This window comes from Thamnophis elegans, chromosome 3, assembly GCF_009769535.1.
Source record: "Thamnophis elegans isolate rThaEle1 chromosome 3, rThaEle1.pri, whole genome shotgun sequence".
Lineage (NCBI taxonomy): Eukaryota > Metazoa > Chordata > Lepidosauria > Squamata > Colubridae > Thamnophis > Thamnophis elegans.
The window spans coordinates 84944795-84964459 of NC_045543.1; the positions used below are offsets into that span (position 1 = coordinate 84944795).

The following is a 19665-nucleotide window of genomic DNA, read 5'->3' on the forward strand; positions in this document are numbered from 1 at the left end:
TAGCAGCTTGTTATAGTTCTGCTATAAAAGGAGGATTTAAAAAAAAAACAGATTTTAAATTGCACAAATCTTTCCTTGGCAGTGTTCAAAGCTTGTCTCTCAGGAAAGGTCTGTGGTCCATGTAGCCCCAGGAAAGGAAAACACATTTGCTGACTAATGCCACTTTAACAAAATATGATATTTGCTTCATGTTGAAGAAAAACAAGTTAGAAGAAACACAAGTAGGTGTTTGGTCACTGATCTAATGGAAACATTTAGTTCTAAAGGACTCTAATAATCATGTGTTTGTAATGAGGCTGAGATGCCACAAAGTGGTATAGCAGAAATAAGCTGTTTAATCAGATTGTAAATGATGGCATCAATAAAGCTATTTTTTAAACATTTTCTCAGAAAGACAAAATAGCTTTACAATGCACTTTTAAGTAACTTTGAAGATACTTCTACAAATGCAGAAAAATCACATGAATGTCATAATATACAGAATTACAAATAACAGACTTGCCTCCCAGAGTCTTTTCAGAAAATGCCCATTGGAAAACAGTTACTTTTTCTCTTTTTATTCCATAATTCTGAATAAGTACTAAGCACCACATCGGAATTCCTGGAGCAGATCATTTGCCAGCTTTCCAGAGCATTGATATTTCACTCCAAGTTGGCTAGCTGTATTTGCGATATGGTTAAGAAGTCCAGTTACTCGTGAGATTTCATCGCTTTCAGCTAGAATCTGAAAGAAGTTGGGGGTAAAAATTGAAATTAAATTTAAAAAAAAACTAAAATTAAAAATTAAAATACTACTTCCTAGCCCAGGCAAACATTTTCCTGCTCTCTGGCATGCTAGACAGTTCACAGATATTCACAGACCAAAAGAGAAAGCAATTTTTTTAAAAAAGCTCATTCATTCAAAAAAGGACTCAAAACAGGCAAAGGGTTTTATTTAAATAATTTATATTCAAATAATTTCTCGAGCAGAAGTTTTCGCTCCTAACTTGTTTCTGCTCTGGCCAGTGAGGACGGAACCAGAATTATTCCATAAAGAGGATCTTCTGCTAAACATTTTCCAGAACTGAGCAGGAGTAAAAGGTGCCTAAGCACAGGATTTTATTAAATTAAATCCAATGAAGGTTAGGAGAAAAAACATGAGACTTGTCCCTTTAGTCCAGCGGTTCTCAATCTGTGAGTCGCGACCCCTTTTGGGGGTCAAACAACCTTTTCACAGGGGTCGCTGAGGCACCTCCCGCAAAGAGGTTGGCGAGAAGCTGACCCGAAGGAAAGGAACGGCTCAGGTTCCCCGCGCAGCGGAAGGAGAGGTGAGTGGGGGTGGAGACTCCTCAGCGCCAAACTCATGTTGGCTCAGGAAAGAGGAGAATGGGGAGCAGCAGCAGCAGCTGGTTGGGTGCAGGGAGGGAAGAGCTCCAGTTCTCCTGCGCTGCACAGAGTTCTCCTTGCGCAGGGCTCTGGAACTCTTCCCTCTCTGCATCCAGAGATGGCTGCTCCGGCTCTTTCCTGAGTCAACACGAAAGGGACCGACCTGAGTCTGGCGCTGAGGAGTCTACTACGTAGCTAGCTACTCACTTCTCAGTGGCGGCAGCGGAAGGAGTCGCTGTCCTCACTGCCGTGATCCTGGCCCAGGAGGGTATTTTGCTTGAACGCGCAAGAAAGAGATGAAAGAGAAAAGGGGAGAAAGAGAGAGAGAGAGAAATGAAAGAGCTGGAAGGAGAGAATGGGAGGGAGGGAAAATAGAGGGAAACAAAGAGGGAGAAGGTGGAGAGGGAGAAAGAAATGAAAGAGAGTTGAAGGAGAGAATGAGAGAGAGGGAAAAGGGAGGGAAACAAATCAGGGGGAAAGAAAGGAAGAGAAAAGAAAGAAAGAAAAACTAACTTTCTCAGACCTATGATGAAAGCAATGGCAAGCTAGATCTCTTGCCAAGAAAACTTCAGTTTGCCAGAAGGCACAAATTGGAAGCAAGTCTGATTTTTAAAAAAGAAAATAACAAGATGGCAAAAAAATGCATCTGAAAATAAGATGATTTATAATTTTGGATAAAGTATTATATTGTCAAACTCAAATCAAAATATATATCCTATTGCTGTTAGTACAATCTTGCCAGCTTCTATCAACTAAGAGTTCACTATGAAAAGATTACAGAGAAGCAATTTCCTACAATTAATAACTTTATTTTGGATTTGCTATCGTATTCAATGACAAAGAAAGAAAAAGAAAGGGGGAAAGGGAAGGAAAGAAAGGAAGGAAGGAAGAAGAGAAGGGGAGAAGAAAAATAGAGAAAAACAGAAATGAGATGGAGGGGGAGAGAAGAGACCCTATTCTCACAGAAAACACTGAGCCATGAAACCTTGGTAGGCATGTCTAGAGGGGAGGTCATGTGACTGGGTGGGAGTGATGTTGAGTTGGCCACACCCACCCAGTTTTTGTGGCTCCCGGTGTTACTTAGTAGTAACAAAAATAATTTTAGGGTTGGGGGTCACCACAACTTGAGGAACTGTATTAAAGGGTCACGGCATTAGGAAGGTTGAGAACCACTGAGATATATAAATAACTTAATTTTTTTCAGTATGGGAATTGTAATATTTTGCTATTAGGAGGAAAAAAACTTACGCATGCAATCAATTCTCTGGCTATGGTGTGTCCATTAGGAGTAAACAGCACAAAGGTGATAATCAGATGTATAACAATATGTTTAGTTGCAGAATGCTGTACAGTGGTTTTGCTGCTGAATAAAGTTTGTAGGTCTGCAACAGAAATGGTTGGCATCCTTGAGAGGCTTGTCAGATGGTCACATACAGATCTAACTTCTACCTGTTGACAATAATTGGAAGAAATAAAGTCATATTCATTTCATGAAATTTGCAGAACAGTACAGACTGGATTCCTAGTAATGGAGTGGAGAAGGAAAGGAGAGCATGGGCCAGAAGAGGAAAGACAGAAAAGATTTTTTTTTTAAATTCTCTCTTTAGCCGTGAAAAACTAAAGCACTGCAGGCCGTGATCCAGAATTTGACCTTTGGAGGTTGGGGGTGGGTGGTAATAAAAGGAAATGGCAAAATTCACAGAGCAGAATGAAGGTAGATTGTTATATTGTGGGAAAAAGAACAGAAGGTTCTTTTGAGGGCTCACCACAATGCCATAACTACAAATCAATTAAACTCCATGGAATCTGACCTCTTCTGATAAAAAAAATTCTGATAGGAATTCAAGCGTTTGGCTTCCCCTTAGTATTGTGGTCAAAAAGTTTCCCTCCCCACTTTTTTACCTCTTCAAGCAGCAAGAACAAACAGTTTCAAGAGCCAAAATGGAAACAACATTTGATGGTCTGTGCATTAAAGGAAAGTATTGGCCAGATATAACTTAAAATATTTACTACATAAAAGCCATGACTGGGACAGAAAAGAAATAAAAAGCAATATGTAAATCTCTTGCTTGCCAGCCTTAACCATTATTTTAAGCAAGTTATTTCCTTATTCACTGTGTTTACATTATATGGGTGTTAGTATGTAGGTCTCTAGTTGTTCGGGTTTTCTCCCGCGTAGAATTGGAGATGTCTTGGCGACGTTTCGACGAAGTCACATTCGTCATCTTCAGGCTGCTGCTGACTACTTCAGGTTTGGTGTTTCCAGGAGTAGTGTGGGATCCCACACTACTCCTGGAAACACCAAACCTGAAGTAGTCAGCAGCAGCCTGAAGATGACGAATGTGACTTCGTCGAAACGTCGCCAAGACATCTCCAATTCTACGCGGGAGAAAACCCGAACAACTATATATATATATATATATATATATATATATATATATATATATATATATATATATATTCCTGTTTAATTGTCTTTATCTCAAAGTTATTTTTAATCATACAATTCACTCCTTTTTTATTGTCAATCACTACGTAGTATTGCATGAAATGTGCCCAAAGTCAAATATTTACATATATAACCTATTTATCTTTGCCATCAGATTCTTGGTGATGCATAACATGAAAACATAATAATAACATTTGTTAAATAAAAATGACAATCAAAATAGGCAACTCCAAAGACCAAAAGGCTGCTGGTATCAGCCCTTAAATGATCTATGAGACCCAGCTTGGTATAGTGGTTAAGGCACCAGGCTAGAAAACTATGTGCTGGCTTGCATGCCTAGTCCTTAGGCATGCAAGCCAGCTCAGCAACCTAGAGATTATAGTGGCTGAAATCTACACTGCAGCCGTCTGCTCGTTTATGACCTACTTTTCTCAAGAAATAAGATTATTCAAAGGTAGCCAGAACAAGGAAGTAACCAGCATTGGTTTCTTGAACTTCTGAAGGATGTAACAGAAACCACCTACATTCATGGCTAGATCCACTTTGGAATTTGCCTTAGTTGGCAAAATACATTTAGATCTGGCAGCAAGATCAAGGCTATGGATCAGCTTCTTGAATATCTGCTTCTTTCCAATCAACTAGCCTTCTTAAAGAATACAGCCATGTTGCTCAGAAATAATCATGATTAACTCAATTGTCATACCAATTATTCATAACACCAATGTTTCTAGAAACCTAGAAGAGAAAGGCTTAAATACACACATAAGTTTCAGTTCCCAGATAATGCTGGCCCACATTCGCCAAATGGTGTAAGAGAGACCAATATTAATAGACAGGATAAAAATTAACAATGGTATTAAGATGGAATATATATTTTAATTATATCTATAAAATGGTATGTAGGAAACACCAAGAAACAACTATAATAAGCAAGCAGGCAGATCATAAAAATCAGTGACAATTTATCTTACTTTTGTTTGACATTTAAATAGAATTATTGTAGTCTTACACTAACAAATCGAAGTAGCCTAGCTATAAACCACATTATCTGAAATGCTTGATATAAAGTACTCAGATAATGTAAGTATATAGAATTAACTTTTAGCTCAGGATAATTTCCATATCCAGTAATTTACACAGAAATTCATTTCTAAATTTAATCTTCTATAAAGTTTCTCATGCGTTTCATGACAGTTTCATTCTGTTAGTCTGCTCAAGGATTAAATATATTCCTTTTCTTTGTGGAAATTGCTGCAGACATTGTCTTTTTTTTTATAAACCCTTTCATCCTTAATTTCTTAGGCATTTGTGTTGCAACTACTGAAAAATAAATGTGGGATGGAAACCATTTACTGTAAAATGTTAAGATAGGATATGAGCAGTTACAGAAATTAAAGGTGCAAACGGAACCCCAAGAATAATTTAATGAAAGGGGACTTGGGAAGTAAAGGAAGTGCCAAGTAACATTAAAAGAAGTCACAAATATTTTGTGGTGCTAGCTGTTGTGCTATTTTCCACCAGTGAAAAACCACCTTAGAGTCTGTTATTACTAGTACCTCTTTCGCAATTTTATATTTAATTAATTCTATATTTCAATAGGCTGTTCCCATCCAAGGAGAGTTTTCTATGCACATTCTAATGTGCATATTAAGCATAGATGGCACAGAAGGGCAATCAAAACATAAATATTAATAACTGTTGTGTAAGCTGTCCTTGAAGGAAGCACTGGAATGTTCAATTGTCATCACTATATAGATCACCTGAAAATTGCTTATAGCAACTTGACTGACTTAACTGTTCTCTGGCCTTGAGCCAATGGACCACCCAACTGTCAGCTCTCTGAGAAATGTGAAAGAAGTAAAACTAATGAATTTAGGAGAGAAAAAGAAAGAGAAATACTCTGCTTTAGACCAGTATTTCACTTGTATAGTAGAATGTAGGACAAGTAGTCCTTAAGTTACATCCAGTTGTTCAATGACTGGTCAACGTTACGATGGTGCTGAAAAACATGGATTTACAACTGGTCCTAAAAATTCTGGCCATTGCAGCCTGCTGTGATCATATGATCAAAATGTTAGCCACTTGACATTTACAGTGCCTATTTTCCCATTGCCATCCCCAGCAGATCTTTATTATCTTCTTCGTCTTCTCTCCTCTGCTAGGTTTACCAATTCTGGTTCAAGAATTAGGGTGCAAGGCCTCTGTCAATTATGCTGTGCACTGTAACCCCACCTCTTCCTCCTCCAGATAATTTGCTTGGCAGGATAACTTGCTTAACTGAGTAACCACCAGGAATCGCTACCAGGTTTTTATTAGGCCATCTCATTCTCATTTATCCAATCCTTTAAGCCACTCTTATTTGTCATTCCTGAAGACTGTGCCAGCCTTTAAAAGAAAGCTAATGAAGGATGGTTTAGCAATGATTTCTGAGCAGTGTTGCAAGCATTGTTGCATAAATATCTGCTTTGCTTTTCAAAACATTACCATAGCTAGAACTTCTTACCATTATTTGAGTTCCCTGCTGATTCATGTTGTTTGGACTATAGTAAAATACCAAAAGCCACAACAAGTTAGAAGACTCTGCTTGTGACAGCAGCAACTGCTTAGCTGCAAGATCAGCCCATTCGCCAAAGTGAATCAACAAAAACCAGTGGTTGAAGAGGTCGTCCAAAGACCTGAAATAATGTCAAAATGTACATTAGCTTCTCTATTTACAGTACAATGGTACCTTAGTATTCATTGTTGATTGGTTCCAGGGGCTGCAGTGAATACTAAAAACAATGAGTACCGAACAATTTTTTCCCTTAAGGAATAATGTAGTGCAGGAGTCTCCAACCTTGGCAACATTACGATTTGTGGACTTCAACTCCCAAAATTTCTCAGCCAATGCATCAGCTGACACTGAATAAGTTCTAGCTTGTGTGTTGTGTTCTGAACAAACGATGAGTACTGTGACAAAATTTTCGTATCAAAATAGGCTGAGTATCAAATTCGATGAGTTTCAATGCAATTGAATACCAAGGTACCACTGTATTATAATGTGACTTAAGTTCTCAGAAGGCTCCAAACTGAAAATATTAAGAGTAGCAAAGTTTTTTATTTGAAGATCAATGGGAATAGCAATAGAGCTAATTTTACACTAATGACAATAATGTATTGAAAATAATAGTTCGCTTCCCATACATGGTAGCAAATTACAAAAAAGATTGTTCACAAGATAGGACAATCTCTTAAAAAGAAGAAAGGAAAGCCTTTTGCTTACTCAGAGTCTTTGACCTCTACTGTCGTTTTGAGCATTCCAGCAAGGTGGTCTAAATGTTGATATAGACTATTACTAGGCAAATCTAAAAAGAAACATGAACAACAGTATTAGGCATATTTTGATGCAAATATGGAATACAAATATAAGCACGACAAAATATTGTTTCTTTACTGACATACTAACTCAGTATTAATGAAAAAATGGAGCTGAGCTTACCTGAAGGAAGTTTAAGGAGAGCCATCACAAGTGAGTGTGGATTATGAGGAAAATAGGCCTTTAGTGGAAATTTATGCTGAAATGAAATTATTTTTTTTTAATTCTAATTATCTTATGGACCTAAACCAATTTATGACAATTTTAAAAATTTGCTATGAGAAGATATGCATCTAAAGCACAAAAACTGTTTTCTGTACTTAAGGAAAACAACATTCCTGGTTTAGATTATTGTAATATCATATATACCACAACTCCTCAATGAACTTTTAATTACATTTTGAAATTCTGACCACTGCTACAGTAATATCAGTGATGGTGTTTGGGGTTTTGCATGTCAAAAATTCAGAAAATTAGCTGATGTGTCATACACACACACACTTCCCCGAACAAAAGAGAAATAATCCCTTTCCCTTCCTTTCCCCTCAAACTAGCTGAACAACAGCACTTGACAGCAGCACCAAAGCTGGGCCTGAAATGGAGCTCAGGCTTTGACTTCAGCCTTAGGCACTACTGTTGGCACTCAAAAAAAAAGCTATTTTGCACCAATCTCCAAGGTTGGGGAAAAGTGCAGTTGTCTCTGGCCCAGCATTCTCCAGGATGTGCTGGGCACTGCTTATCTTCAGGCGGGGTCCTCTTTTTGTTGAAGGCCCCTACCTGAGGCCTTCATTTCTTAAAGCAGCTTCAGGGAATGCTCTTCCATGGCCTCTGTAGCCTCAGAAAAGCATGCAAAAGAAGGCGTCATTTTCTTATGATTTTTGAGGCTCTGTACACTTCACAATATCATACCCCATTTTCACATGGCCTCTGTAGCCTCCAAAAATCACATGAGATCAGGCATGCTTTTGAGAATAGTTGCTATCAGGTGTTTGTGAGCATGAATATGTCACCCAAAATGTTCATGACATGTCACCTTTGATACAGATCATAGTTTTGCCATCACTGGGTCAGTCTGTTCATGGGTCACTCTGTTCATGACTAAAGCATAAATACATAAAAATCCAGAAAGCATTCCTGTCTGCCTGCATACCATACCAATCCCAAATTTTTCCCTTGAATTGTTACAGTAAAAGTAAAAAAATGTGTAACTAAAATGCCAAAACATATTAAATTATTAATATTTAATTATCAAAAAAGCTTAACAATGAAGCACATAAATAACAAAGTGATTAACACAGTTGGCTTCTGGCTATCTAAAGGGTGTGGAATTAAGTTTTAAATTCTCCACCCAGCCACCCCGTTCATGCCAAGGCAGCAAAGTTTGCTGCTGCCATATAAGCGAACAATGGGTGTGGCACCTATACATATTAACTTAGACAGCTGCAATTTTACTCCTAATTCATATCCTTTGAAACTCAGAAAAATATTTAATTACAATGCTAATTATAATTAATTACGGCATCATTTGCAAGATGAATAACCACTGATCAATAGACCTCCCTCACAACATGGAAAAACCACTGGAGCATCTACTAAAAGAAATTTTTGAGCAGAGGAAATCTTGAAGTATTTGTGTGGGGCCCAAACTTAAATTTTCACAGCTACTTTAACTGACTAAATCAAAAAAGGAGCATTGCAAAATTAACTTAGATAATAATACAAATTAAAGGACAGTTTTATGCCAAATGAGGTTAGCTATAAATCAATGAGGTGATTTAATTGTTCATTATATAAATCCAAGGAACAAAAAAGGTCATCTGAATGCAAAAATAATAATAATGTCTTACTTCATATTTAAAAAGATACCTGTGTTTTATCCTAGATGATGGACCAGTAAGGTTCTCTATAAGTTATAAAGATGCATGTAAAGTTTCAGGTCATGTTCAATTATATCTGCATTGAAATATGTAGTGAATGTTGATATTACCCAAGTAACAAGTAGATTGAGAGGTATTTATTGGCTTTGTGTCTAATTTAAACTTGATATAATTTAAAATTTTGAAATGGATGTTACCAAACATTTACTGCAGTCTAAAGGTATTATTTGGGTTGTTATATTTGTCCACCAATCTGAACTTCAAAATGATCATTTTGCCCTCAATTTTGAAGCATTTCATTTTTAAAAAATAATGAAAAAGCAACTTGACTAACCTGTTTATTATTCTCATGGTAAGCTTGAACAAAGCACTGTGTAAACACCTGCATTACAGTCATTATTTCTTCAGCTCCATCAGTTTCCAGCAGTGCATTCCTGAGCAGTGAAAAGTTTAATTACGACAAGTCAGATTATGAGTGTGCCAATCACATAGATTTTAATTGAGAGAAGGAGGTGAAAAAATACCCAAACAAGAACATTCTTCCCATGCCTCAACCTTTGGGCTTAATTCATCTAGCTTTTGGACTGCTTGGGAAGGGAAGCAAACCCCACCTTTGCTTTGCTTGCCCTTGAATATGACTATATTAAAAACCTATCTATTGTTGCCGGTAGAAGAAATCCTTCTGACAGTGTTGGAACATGGTTTTTCAATTGCAAACTATGTGATCTACTATATCTACTATGATTGAAGTACACAGTTAAGTTTCTTAGTTACAAAATCTCACACTAGGATATGTTGGTAAAATTAAACAAATGGTGGAAATGACAATAGAAAATGTTCCTGTGCATTCTATTACAATATTCTTTCATTTCCCTTAATCCCCGATATTTTAGATATACTGCTGGCTTTGGAAGCTGGAAGTGTAATTAATTTAATGAGTCAATAAGTATGTTTTTGATGTGCAGCTCCACAAATCCCCATCAGCAATTTCATATAGAAACGATGAAAGTCTTGGATAAACTCTATTTTACCAGTCTCACTAATTTACCAGCCTTTCCAATTCTGTAACTATGAATGCTTAGGAAAGGTAAAGAACTGGTTCTAGTGGAAGTAACCATTAAGTGAATATAACTGAAAGAGGGAGGAAGAATAGAATTTTTCATGTTTTCTAAACAAGAGTTTGCATTTCTAATGCTCAATTCTCAAAAATTGCTGCTATCAACATTCTGTATGATATACCTTTACACAGGTGATCTGCTTCTAATCCACTCATTCAGGTTTTAAGAGTCAGAATCTAATGATCAATAAAAGGTGTCTTAACCATTTAAAATACGTTAATTGCAACAGAAGAGCATTCCATCACAATAATTTAGGGAATGGGATTATGCAAGTCTCTGCTAATAAATCAGCTCTGTTCAGCTGTATACCTTATCTGATTTCCATAGAAAAATACATAACTAAAAGCAATTTTTCTTTGCACTACAGAATTAGCCATTTGTTTCAGATTCTTATTATTTTAATTATAAGTAATATAAATTCCCCTTTACATATAATTTGATTTCCACTAAGATCAGAAAGACATAAATGCATGTTTTATGAAATATTGTCTGTCATCCCCTTTTGGGGGGGATTATGTTTAAAATAATCCAGTCTAATCTTCAACTCTTAGTTTTCTATCTAAGTCCTATTAGGTCAGATCCTGTTTGGTTTCTGAATGAAGTAAGGCTACCCTGGTTCAATTAAAGTCAATTGGTTACATTGTATTTTTATGTAAGTAATAGCAGAATATAAAATAGAGGCAATCCCAAAAACTATGTTATAAAATAATCTGAAGCAGTTTTGTGAAAAAGAACCATTGCAAAAATTCATCAAAAAAGTTCTGAAGCCATCATGTAGAAAGTGACGGCCTCAGATTAAGATATATTAAAGATATCCATATCCATATGCCATGTATATACAAATCTTGATATGTAATAATTCATTGTATTAAATATGTATCTATCACATTCAAACAACTATATGATCTAATCATTTTAAATAGTTCTTCATCCCACTTAAATTAGATGTAAACTTACTTGAAAATTTCATCAATAGTTCTAAAGACAGCTGGATAACATGCAGCTTGGTGCTGCAAAAAAAATTGCGGAATTTAGAACCTTGTAGGGGAAAAAAGTCATGTTTTCAACAATAAGAAGAAAAATGAATTGTCATCAGATTAGTTTAGCCTTATCACCAAAAAGTATTTTTCTCCCAAATAGTGACTTTAAATGGCAAATGAAGCTGGCAGTAATAATAATCAAATGTAATAGTTTATTAAGTACATACATTAAAAATTAAAAATGTGTTTATCATAAAAACAACCCCATTCAAAATGTTTATTTTATTATGAACTATGCTCCAATTGAATAAAACATTCAAGGATGTCAATGATTTGTGTTCCACTAGAGCAGAACTCAATGCCAAGTTCATAGAAAAAAGTGAGAAACTGGAACAATTTCCTCCTTTTTTTTAACGTTGGGGCTATAAACCTAAATGGGACAGTAATCCATGCAGAAACCTGCCATCCAAGCTACAGAAACAAATATTGAGAGGGTGTGGAGGGTGCCTGTCTATCACTTGCCATAATAAAACAATTATTTATGATGAGGGAACTATGATTTTTTTAAAAAAAGAAAAGTTATCTACAGGTAATTCTTGGCTTACAAAGGAAATTGAGACAAAATTGCTAAGTGGTGTGGTTGTAAAGCACAGTGTCATGTGACTGTGTTGTTTAGTGATAACAGTTCAGGCAGTCCCAGGTACCATTGTTAAGCAAGAGTATAATGTTAATGGTTATACAAAGAAAGTAGTTTTGCTCAGGTGTTTTTCTAAAAAAAGTAGAGAAACTGGATGAAAGTTAATCACGGAGTGTTAAAATCCCTAATCATCATGTTCAGCAACAATGACCAAAGAAAGTTTCTAAGTGCATTCAACTACATTTATGGAAAAGTACCTTTTGAACTTCCTTGTTTAAACGATTTAAAATGTTGAGAGGATATATACCTACTATGTTAAGCTAGAGACTAAACAAGACTTTGCAAAGTTGAACTTAAGATAACCCATATAGTAGTTTCCCTCTTCTAGCCTTGTAAGGAAGGCTAAACAAAAGGTCTAAGATCACCTTTTGAAGAGTAAGCTTTATTAGATGTGTTTTGCCCCAGTAATTTCCAATTTCTATTTTTTTTAGGAGAGACTACTTTTAAATGGAGGTATTATTATGAAACCAATATTACTGTTTTCTAAGCCATTATTATCCTCCTATTTCATGAGTACCTGATCCTAGGTTTTCTTAGCTTAATTATAGCATTTAGCTATAAAAAATTGGAAAACGTTTAATGTTTCTCTAAAAAATACTACAACATGAATAATAGATAAAGCTATACATTTCCTGGATATATTTATAATATTGTAATGCATGTTAGAAGAACATCCTTATTCTAAAAAATTGGTTCATTTATCCTTAAATGTCACTATCATACTGGAAGGATTAGATGGCACCTTTTTCTGTGTCTTTAATTTTCTCCCATACTATTTTATTTCTCATATTAAACTTGTGCCACCTAGTGTTCATAGGAATTCACAGCTATTTTTCTCATATTTGTATGTACAACTTTTCTCATATTTGTATATACATTTCAATTTTTTATCATTTCAAAGAAGATAGATGGATATACTTAGTCAAAAAAGTATTCATTCTACAAATTGCTCTGTTATACATACATACATACATACATACATACATACATACATACATACATACATACATACATACATACATAGGAGAAGGCAAGTGATTTGATTTTCAGGTCATTAAGGATAAGTATTTTTAAAATAGAGTATACAATTTTATTTACCACAGTCTTCAAGACTGCTGACAGTGCTAGTTGTCTTCCTTTTTAATGCTTTGTTGCAAGAGTAGCATTTCTTAAAAAAAATAAAAGAATGCTAGAATTCAACACAATGAATAAAAAAAACCCAAGTAATTGCAGCACAAAAAGAAATGGCAATTCAAATCCTGTTTAGGTACGAAGGTCAATGGACATTTTAAAATAAATTACTGTTTCTGGAAACAAGTTACTTAATTGTTCCTGTGTAACTAAAACATTGTTCTGAGTGTCTGAGCAAAACCAAACTTAGTGATTTAATAATTATATGAAAGCTGTCTCTGAATAATTTTACGTGATCTGAAAATATGAAATGCCTTAGAACTTGAATCTAGCAATTCTATGTGATTAACTGAATTTTTCTCATGCAGTTTTGGCATTTTATAACATTCCTTCAAAAGAACTTAAGCCTTGCTGCCATTTAGGCTCTAACAAAAAAAGACTAAAGACTTTGGCTAAGAATATCCTGAATGTTTATAGGCTAAACTGAAAGCAGAAAATTGCTTTCGCAATATAGAATGAATTAGTGTACTATAGTTCAAAAGCAGCCAAAATCTGACTGCATTTAAAGTGACTTAAGCCCATCAAAATCTGGGAGGTTTTGTTTTATTTGTTTTTGTCAGTTTCCAATCTTATTTGCACTCCACCAACTTTGGCTAATCTCTGAAGTTGAAGAGGGCTGGCCTTCCTTTTATTTAGATACAGGACCACCTGGGAAAATCTGAGTTGCTAGCTAGAATGAAAAGTAAAAAATATATAATGGGAAAATGGCAACTTTTTAATAATATCAAGACAATTGCAATGATGTAGTCACCAGGAGGCAACTAAAGAGCACCTTTACTTCTTATGTACTGTAGGCACAAGCAAATAGCCAGGAGAAATGCCCATGATCATCTGGGATATAATTAGCTAGCAAATATAGGATTTTGTTCCTATCTCCAAATACCCTTTGTGAAGACCTAATGGCATTAAGCCCAATCAATTCTATTCCAGAAACAGGAATTAAGAGGGAAAGAATGGCCAAATGTATTGACTAGCCAAAAGTGGCAAGTGTTTCAGTAAATAACTCTGAACTTTGAATAGCATAACTATTGCTACTGAAGTAATTTTATTACAGGTAATACTTGATTTATAACAGTTCGTTTAGTGAACATTCAAAGATGTTCAGCACTGAAAAAAGTGACTTATGATTGGATTTTAAATTTACATCCGCTGGAGCATCCCCATGGTCATCTGATCAGAATTTGGATGCTTGGCAACCAACACATATTTACGACGTTCCAGGGTCTTGTGATCACCTTTTGCAAATTTTTGACACGCAAAGGCAATGGGAAAACCAGATTCACTTAACAACCGTGTCACTAACAACTGCAGTGATTCATTTAACAACCATGCCAAGAAAACTCATAAAATGGGGCAAAATTCACTTAACAACTGTCTCACTTAGAACATAAATTTTGGGCTCAATTTTGATTGCAAGTCGAGGACTGCCTGTATCTACAATAAATATGCCTTTAAAATCCCAGGACCTTTTGGAAATGTGGTAGCTCAAAAGGTTTTCTTCACCACTATTAAGGTGGAGAGTGGTAACTGGTAGAGAGATCTTGAAAGTCCTAATTGGCAATCTTTAAATATGAGCCAGCAGTGTGCTGCAGCTACCAAAAAAAGCCAACACGTTCATAGGCTGCATTAACAGAGAGATATAATCAAGATCATGTGAAGTGTTAATACCACTTTATAATGCTTTGGAAAGGCTACACTTGGAATACTGCATTCAGTTTTAGCCACCACGATATAAAAAAGATGTTGAAACTCTAGAAAGAGTGCAAAAACCAACAAAGACGATTAAGGACTGGAAGTTAAAATTAAATATCTGAAGAATGGTTGCAGGAATTGGGTATGTCTGGTTTAATGAAAAGAAGGACTAGGTGTAACATGATAGCAGTGTTCCAATATCTCAGTGGCTTCCACAAAGAAGAGGGGGGTCAACCTATTCTGCAAAGCACTTGAAGACAGGACAAGAAGCAAGGGATGGAAACCAATCAAGGAAAGAACCAAACTAGAACCAAGGAGAAATTTCCTGATAGTTTGAACAATGAATCAATGGAACAATTTGCCTCCAGAAGTTGCAGGTTTTTAAGAAGATATTGGACAACCATTTGTCCGAAATGGTATAGGGTTTCTGCTTGAGCAGAAAGTTGGACTAGAAGACCCCCAAGGTCCCTTACAACTTTGTTATTCTATTTTGTTATTCTTCCTAATCCTTTATTACAGCTACTGCTTCATCTCTAATTGACTAATCATTCACTAATTGATTCCCAATAATAATATCAGTAAATAATTCCAAAGATGGTGCAATTCATATTTGTCACAGATTTTCTCTCAAGTTTCAATTTCTAAATCTAATTTTTCTCACAGTCTTAGAGAACAGGAGTTAAAGGTGTTTGGTGAACCCAAACTTAGCCCTTTTGTACTTAAAAGAAATTAACTAGGAAATCAAGCTAAAAGCTAACTCAGTAGTTATTATCAGCAAGTGTGGGACTGAGAGTCAAGTTTTTTCAATCATACACAGAAGAACTATGGGTTCAGAAGAACACTTTTTTAAAAATTCCAATTCAGTTATAGATGTGATGCTTATGAACAGGCATCTGTGTGAATGGCTCTAACACACCAAATTAACTGTTCACAGCATCACACACAAAATCGCATCTTTTCCCTGGTTGTTGGCAAGATATTCACACAATGCAAAGTGAATAAATCACTGCTTTAGGTGTCCACTGTCAATCATTTAAAAGATATTGGGTGACCAACTCCTCACAGGAAAATTAATATTTATAGGTTAGATGTTCCATGTGCAATGCATGTGACACTTACCATTAGTTTTTGCAGTTTTGGGTAACTAGAGAATTTTCATTATCAGTTTCACTCTTTCCAAAAGGATGGAAAGATAAGAGCAGCACACAGTATAAACCAGAAGTTACTAGACCATCACACTTTAATTACATTTAGAACTCTAACTTTAAAGTGTTGCGTATTATATTTCTTCAATAATAAAACTTAGCAATGTTTCACTACCAAGTACAGATTTGAAAAGTTGTTGCTTTGAAATACTGTTTAGTGTGGCATCTTGCGAAACACTAAGGAATAACCTTTGCTATATCACTTAGGCAACTTAAAATACATTCTAAAACATTTACATAGTATCAATTATTGGCTTAGTCATGTTTTCATATTAAATCATTTTAATTTCAATTATAAGCTTTGTTCTTTCTGTTTTTTTGTTTTATATTTGTTAAAATGATGGAATACAAAAGGAAGGAAAGCACATTAAATAACGCTCAAACAGTGAAAAGCAAATCCTAAATATGTTTCAGTAATTAAAAAAATTAAAAAGTAATAACCTTCCAACTAATTAACAAGAAAAGATTTATTACATGTAAAAATATCTATATAAAATTAATTCAATTGTTATTTATCATAAATCTCAACCATACAGCAACATATAATGTCATATAATCATGTTAGAATACAGAAACTTTTCAGAATCATTACTTACTATTCTGTCTTTCTGGATATGTTTAACAATATATCACATTCATACTGCTTTAATTATACAATTTTATTTTATTTGAAAAGGTATCCTTCTCTCCTGACTGTTCCCCCACCAGATATGAGACAAATCCTGATATTTAATATTTAGACATTTTTATAAGCATCGTTCTTCAAATATGTATTTAGGGACTAAGTATAAGTATAATCTTTATTGTCATTGTACTTAAATACAACGAAATTGACTAAGGCAAAATGGGAGATCTGTTTAAGTTTAGAATAATCTAGTTGCTTTGATGTTATAAGGCTCATTGTTTATAATGCTGTTTGCACTGAAAAGCACAAAGAATTGTGGTTTTTCTCCCAAGGACGTTTTATGATTGGCTTAGAACATATGGTACATTTGACCACTCAGGTAGAAGAACGTTTGGCAACAATAATTTATTAAACTATTAGCAAGAATAGTATGAGAAAACAATGAAGGGAAAGAAGGGGAGATTAATTTCCTGAGAAAGTATAAGAGATTCCTTACTTCCAATCTACTCCCCTTTTCATGTTTTCCCTTTAATTAGATGAACTAGATTTTGGTGTCTGCCTCTCAAAATCGACTAAATTCTAGAATTAGCCAGTTAGGGTTTGAGTTTTCCTTTCTCTGTTAAAGTTTATTGTAAGATTTACTTACAATGACATTGGGTTCTTAAGAATTGAAATAAGATGCAATTGAGAATTCTATCCTGACATCTTTACCAATAACAACTGCAACTCCAGATTAAAACTGCCACAATGTTCAATAGCATAGCTCACCGGAGTTTATATAAATTGGTCAACAAAACTATAGAGAGGAGATGCAAATTTCTAGATAGCTTGTGCCTAAAGATAAGAGAATCTGTGAATTTGTGAAACACTTCAGTGTCTTTTGAACACAAAGAAGTTGAAGTTATAATAATGGGGGACTGCAACGTTGACTGGAGAGATGGTAAGTGCTCTCGATCCTACGTGTTGAGTTTCCAATACTTGCCGCAGACTATACTCACCAATAACGAATCTTTTATCACACATGCCATCTCTTGCATTGATCTTGTTTGACTGGATATTAATTGTTCAATATTTTGTAGTATTGCCTTCTCCAGACTAGGAAAGTGACGAAGCCATAATTGCAGGACAGCAGTTTCAGATAATGAGATATTTTTCCTATATTAAAAACAGGAGTTGAGATTTCTGTATATATTTCACTAACGTGTTGTGCAATTCTTGTCTTTCTTCCTATTTTTATCTCTGTGTCCAAAGAAAAATGTTCTTTTAGTATTCTTTGCTACAAGTGATACTTTTGAACTATTATTTTTGAACTACTACATTCCCCATTAACCAAAGAGATAAGCTGTGAAAGAAAAACAGGAGGAGGAACTAATCATTTTAGAGCAATAGTAAATAATCATGGAGTCCTCCAAATATATTTGATAATTGCTTCTACCATACCCAGGGAGTGGAGCCACTGATCATGCTGGCTGGTGATAATGCTATGTTTAGTTTAACACCCTGGAAGATCCTACATTGAAGAACCTTAAAAATAGGTGTGCAAAACAATAATTCTATTTAACTGTGAACAAAATCTAAAATAAAATGTGAATTTTATATTTATATATTTAAATTTGAATTTGGTATTTATCGTATGTGATATAGAGATTTCTACTTTTTCCTGGGAAAAGAAAATACATGCAGCATGTTACTGTAAGTGGTCAAAAGCCACTTATCTCTGCTGAATATATGGATAATACTAATATTTTATGTAAGGCTGACATTTTTCAAAGGTAACATCTGGATTATCATTACAAAAAACATCACAGCAGTGGCAAACAAGTTATTTTACAAATAAAACACATTCTTTTTCAATTTACAAAATGAAATCCATCTGTAGAACAGATTTCCAACATTTGCATCAATTACAGAATGCACAAAAGCTCATCAAATGAGGGAATAATCAAGATAATTTATGAAAAAATAAGCAAAAACCATGTCTGAGAACGTGTCCATAAACTATTAATAGATTGCAATAAATTCTTAGTTCAGCACAGATATATCAAATTAATTTTCAACATACAGAGTTATTGAATTAGCATTCTTGTTACTAGACAAGAAAATTCTCTTATTTTGGAGTCTACTTACTGTAGTATAGCCTCATTCACTGCTTCTAAAAACTGAGAGTGAAGCACTTCTTGTGGTCCCTGATCATGATAGTTAAGGAGAGCTTCAAGAAGTGGTTTTATATCAGGCAGAGTTATAAGAGGTATGCAGAGAAGAGACATGGAGGTTACTCGACAAGAGATGCTGCAGGAACAAAATTATATCTGTTACATAGATGAAGAAACATTTTAACTGCCCAGTCACTGGGAGTTTTGGCAGGATATAAACATATATTTTTTAAAATATTTTAATTGTTCATTAAATACAGATTGCCAAGAAGTTCCATTTACAAAATGACAAACGTATGGCACATAACAAGTCCTTATGTACTAAGCTCTTCACAAGGATTCCCGGTTTTGTGTGGCAGTGTGCAAAACCAGGCAAACTAAGAGCAAATGAACCTGCCTGAATATAGAGAGACAGAATTGGTTCAGGCTTGGCATTAACCATTGGTTACTTTTTAACTTCTTTTTTTATACTTCGGTGTATATATGCCATGTCAGCTCTTGTACTATATTCTCAGGTTTGACAAGGGTCTGTAAATTAAATTTATAATCCTGAAATCCCTTTTGGATAATTTTATTGTTTTATCTATCAGTATTTTTTGTATTTGAACTTAATGTTGCTACCGGTATTTTAAAGTTTATAGGATTGCTCATTTTAATCTCTTTTCTGTTTTGTCTTACATGTGTAGCCTGAGCAAGCACCCTAACATTTTTACAATTTAATGCTGTCTTTTAGACAAAATGCTTTGTTTGTATATACCTTTCCTATTTAGCTTGATAGTGTTAATTTAGTTTTCAATATTTTAATACCAATTCACTTAGGCTGGTTCATGACTGCAATAAACTTATTTAGTGAGCTCTAAACTTCAATCTTTTCCTGCTAGTAGAAGGCCGACCTAACTAGAAACATTCAAAATAGGGAAAAATAAGAATTTTAGTCCAATATAGCTGTCAAAAAACT

The 19665-nt window shown here is 34.8% G+C and overlaps 1 protein-coding gene across 2 annotated transcripts in view; it reads right to left on the bottom strand.

Annotated features, from left to right (window-relative positions):
• Positions 1-315: 315 nt before the first annotated feature.
• FANCC (FA complementation group C) overlaps positions 316-19665 on the bottom strand; it is a 61696-nt gene continuing 42346 nt past the window's right edge. For both annotated transcript variants that reach the window (XM_032214490.1, XM_032214489.1), the window contains 9 exons: positions 18682-18843; positions 17553-17709; positions 11122-11174; positions 9381-9480; positions 7293-7368; positions 7077-7158; positions 6318-6489; positions 2614-2814; positions 316-724 (listed from right to left, as the gene is read on the bottom strand). In XM_032214490.1, the coding sequence (XP_032070381.1) occupies positions 581-724; positions 2614-2814; positions 6318-6489; positions 7077-7158; positions 7293-7368; positions 9381-9480; positions 11122-11174; positions 17553-17709; positions 18682-18843 (1147 nt within the window). In that variant the 3' untranslated portion in view covers positions 316-580. The remainder of the gene's footprint in view (positions 725-2613; positions 2815-6317; positions 6490-7076; positions 7159-7292; positions 7369-9380; positions 9481-11121; positions 11175-17552; positions 17710-18681; positions 18844-19665) is intronic.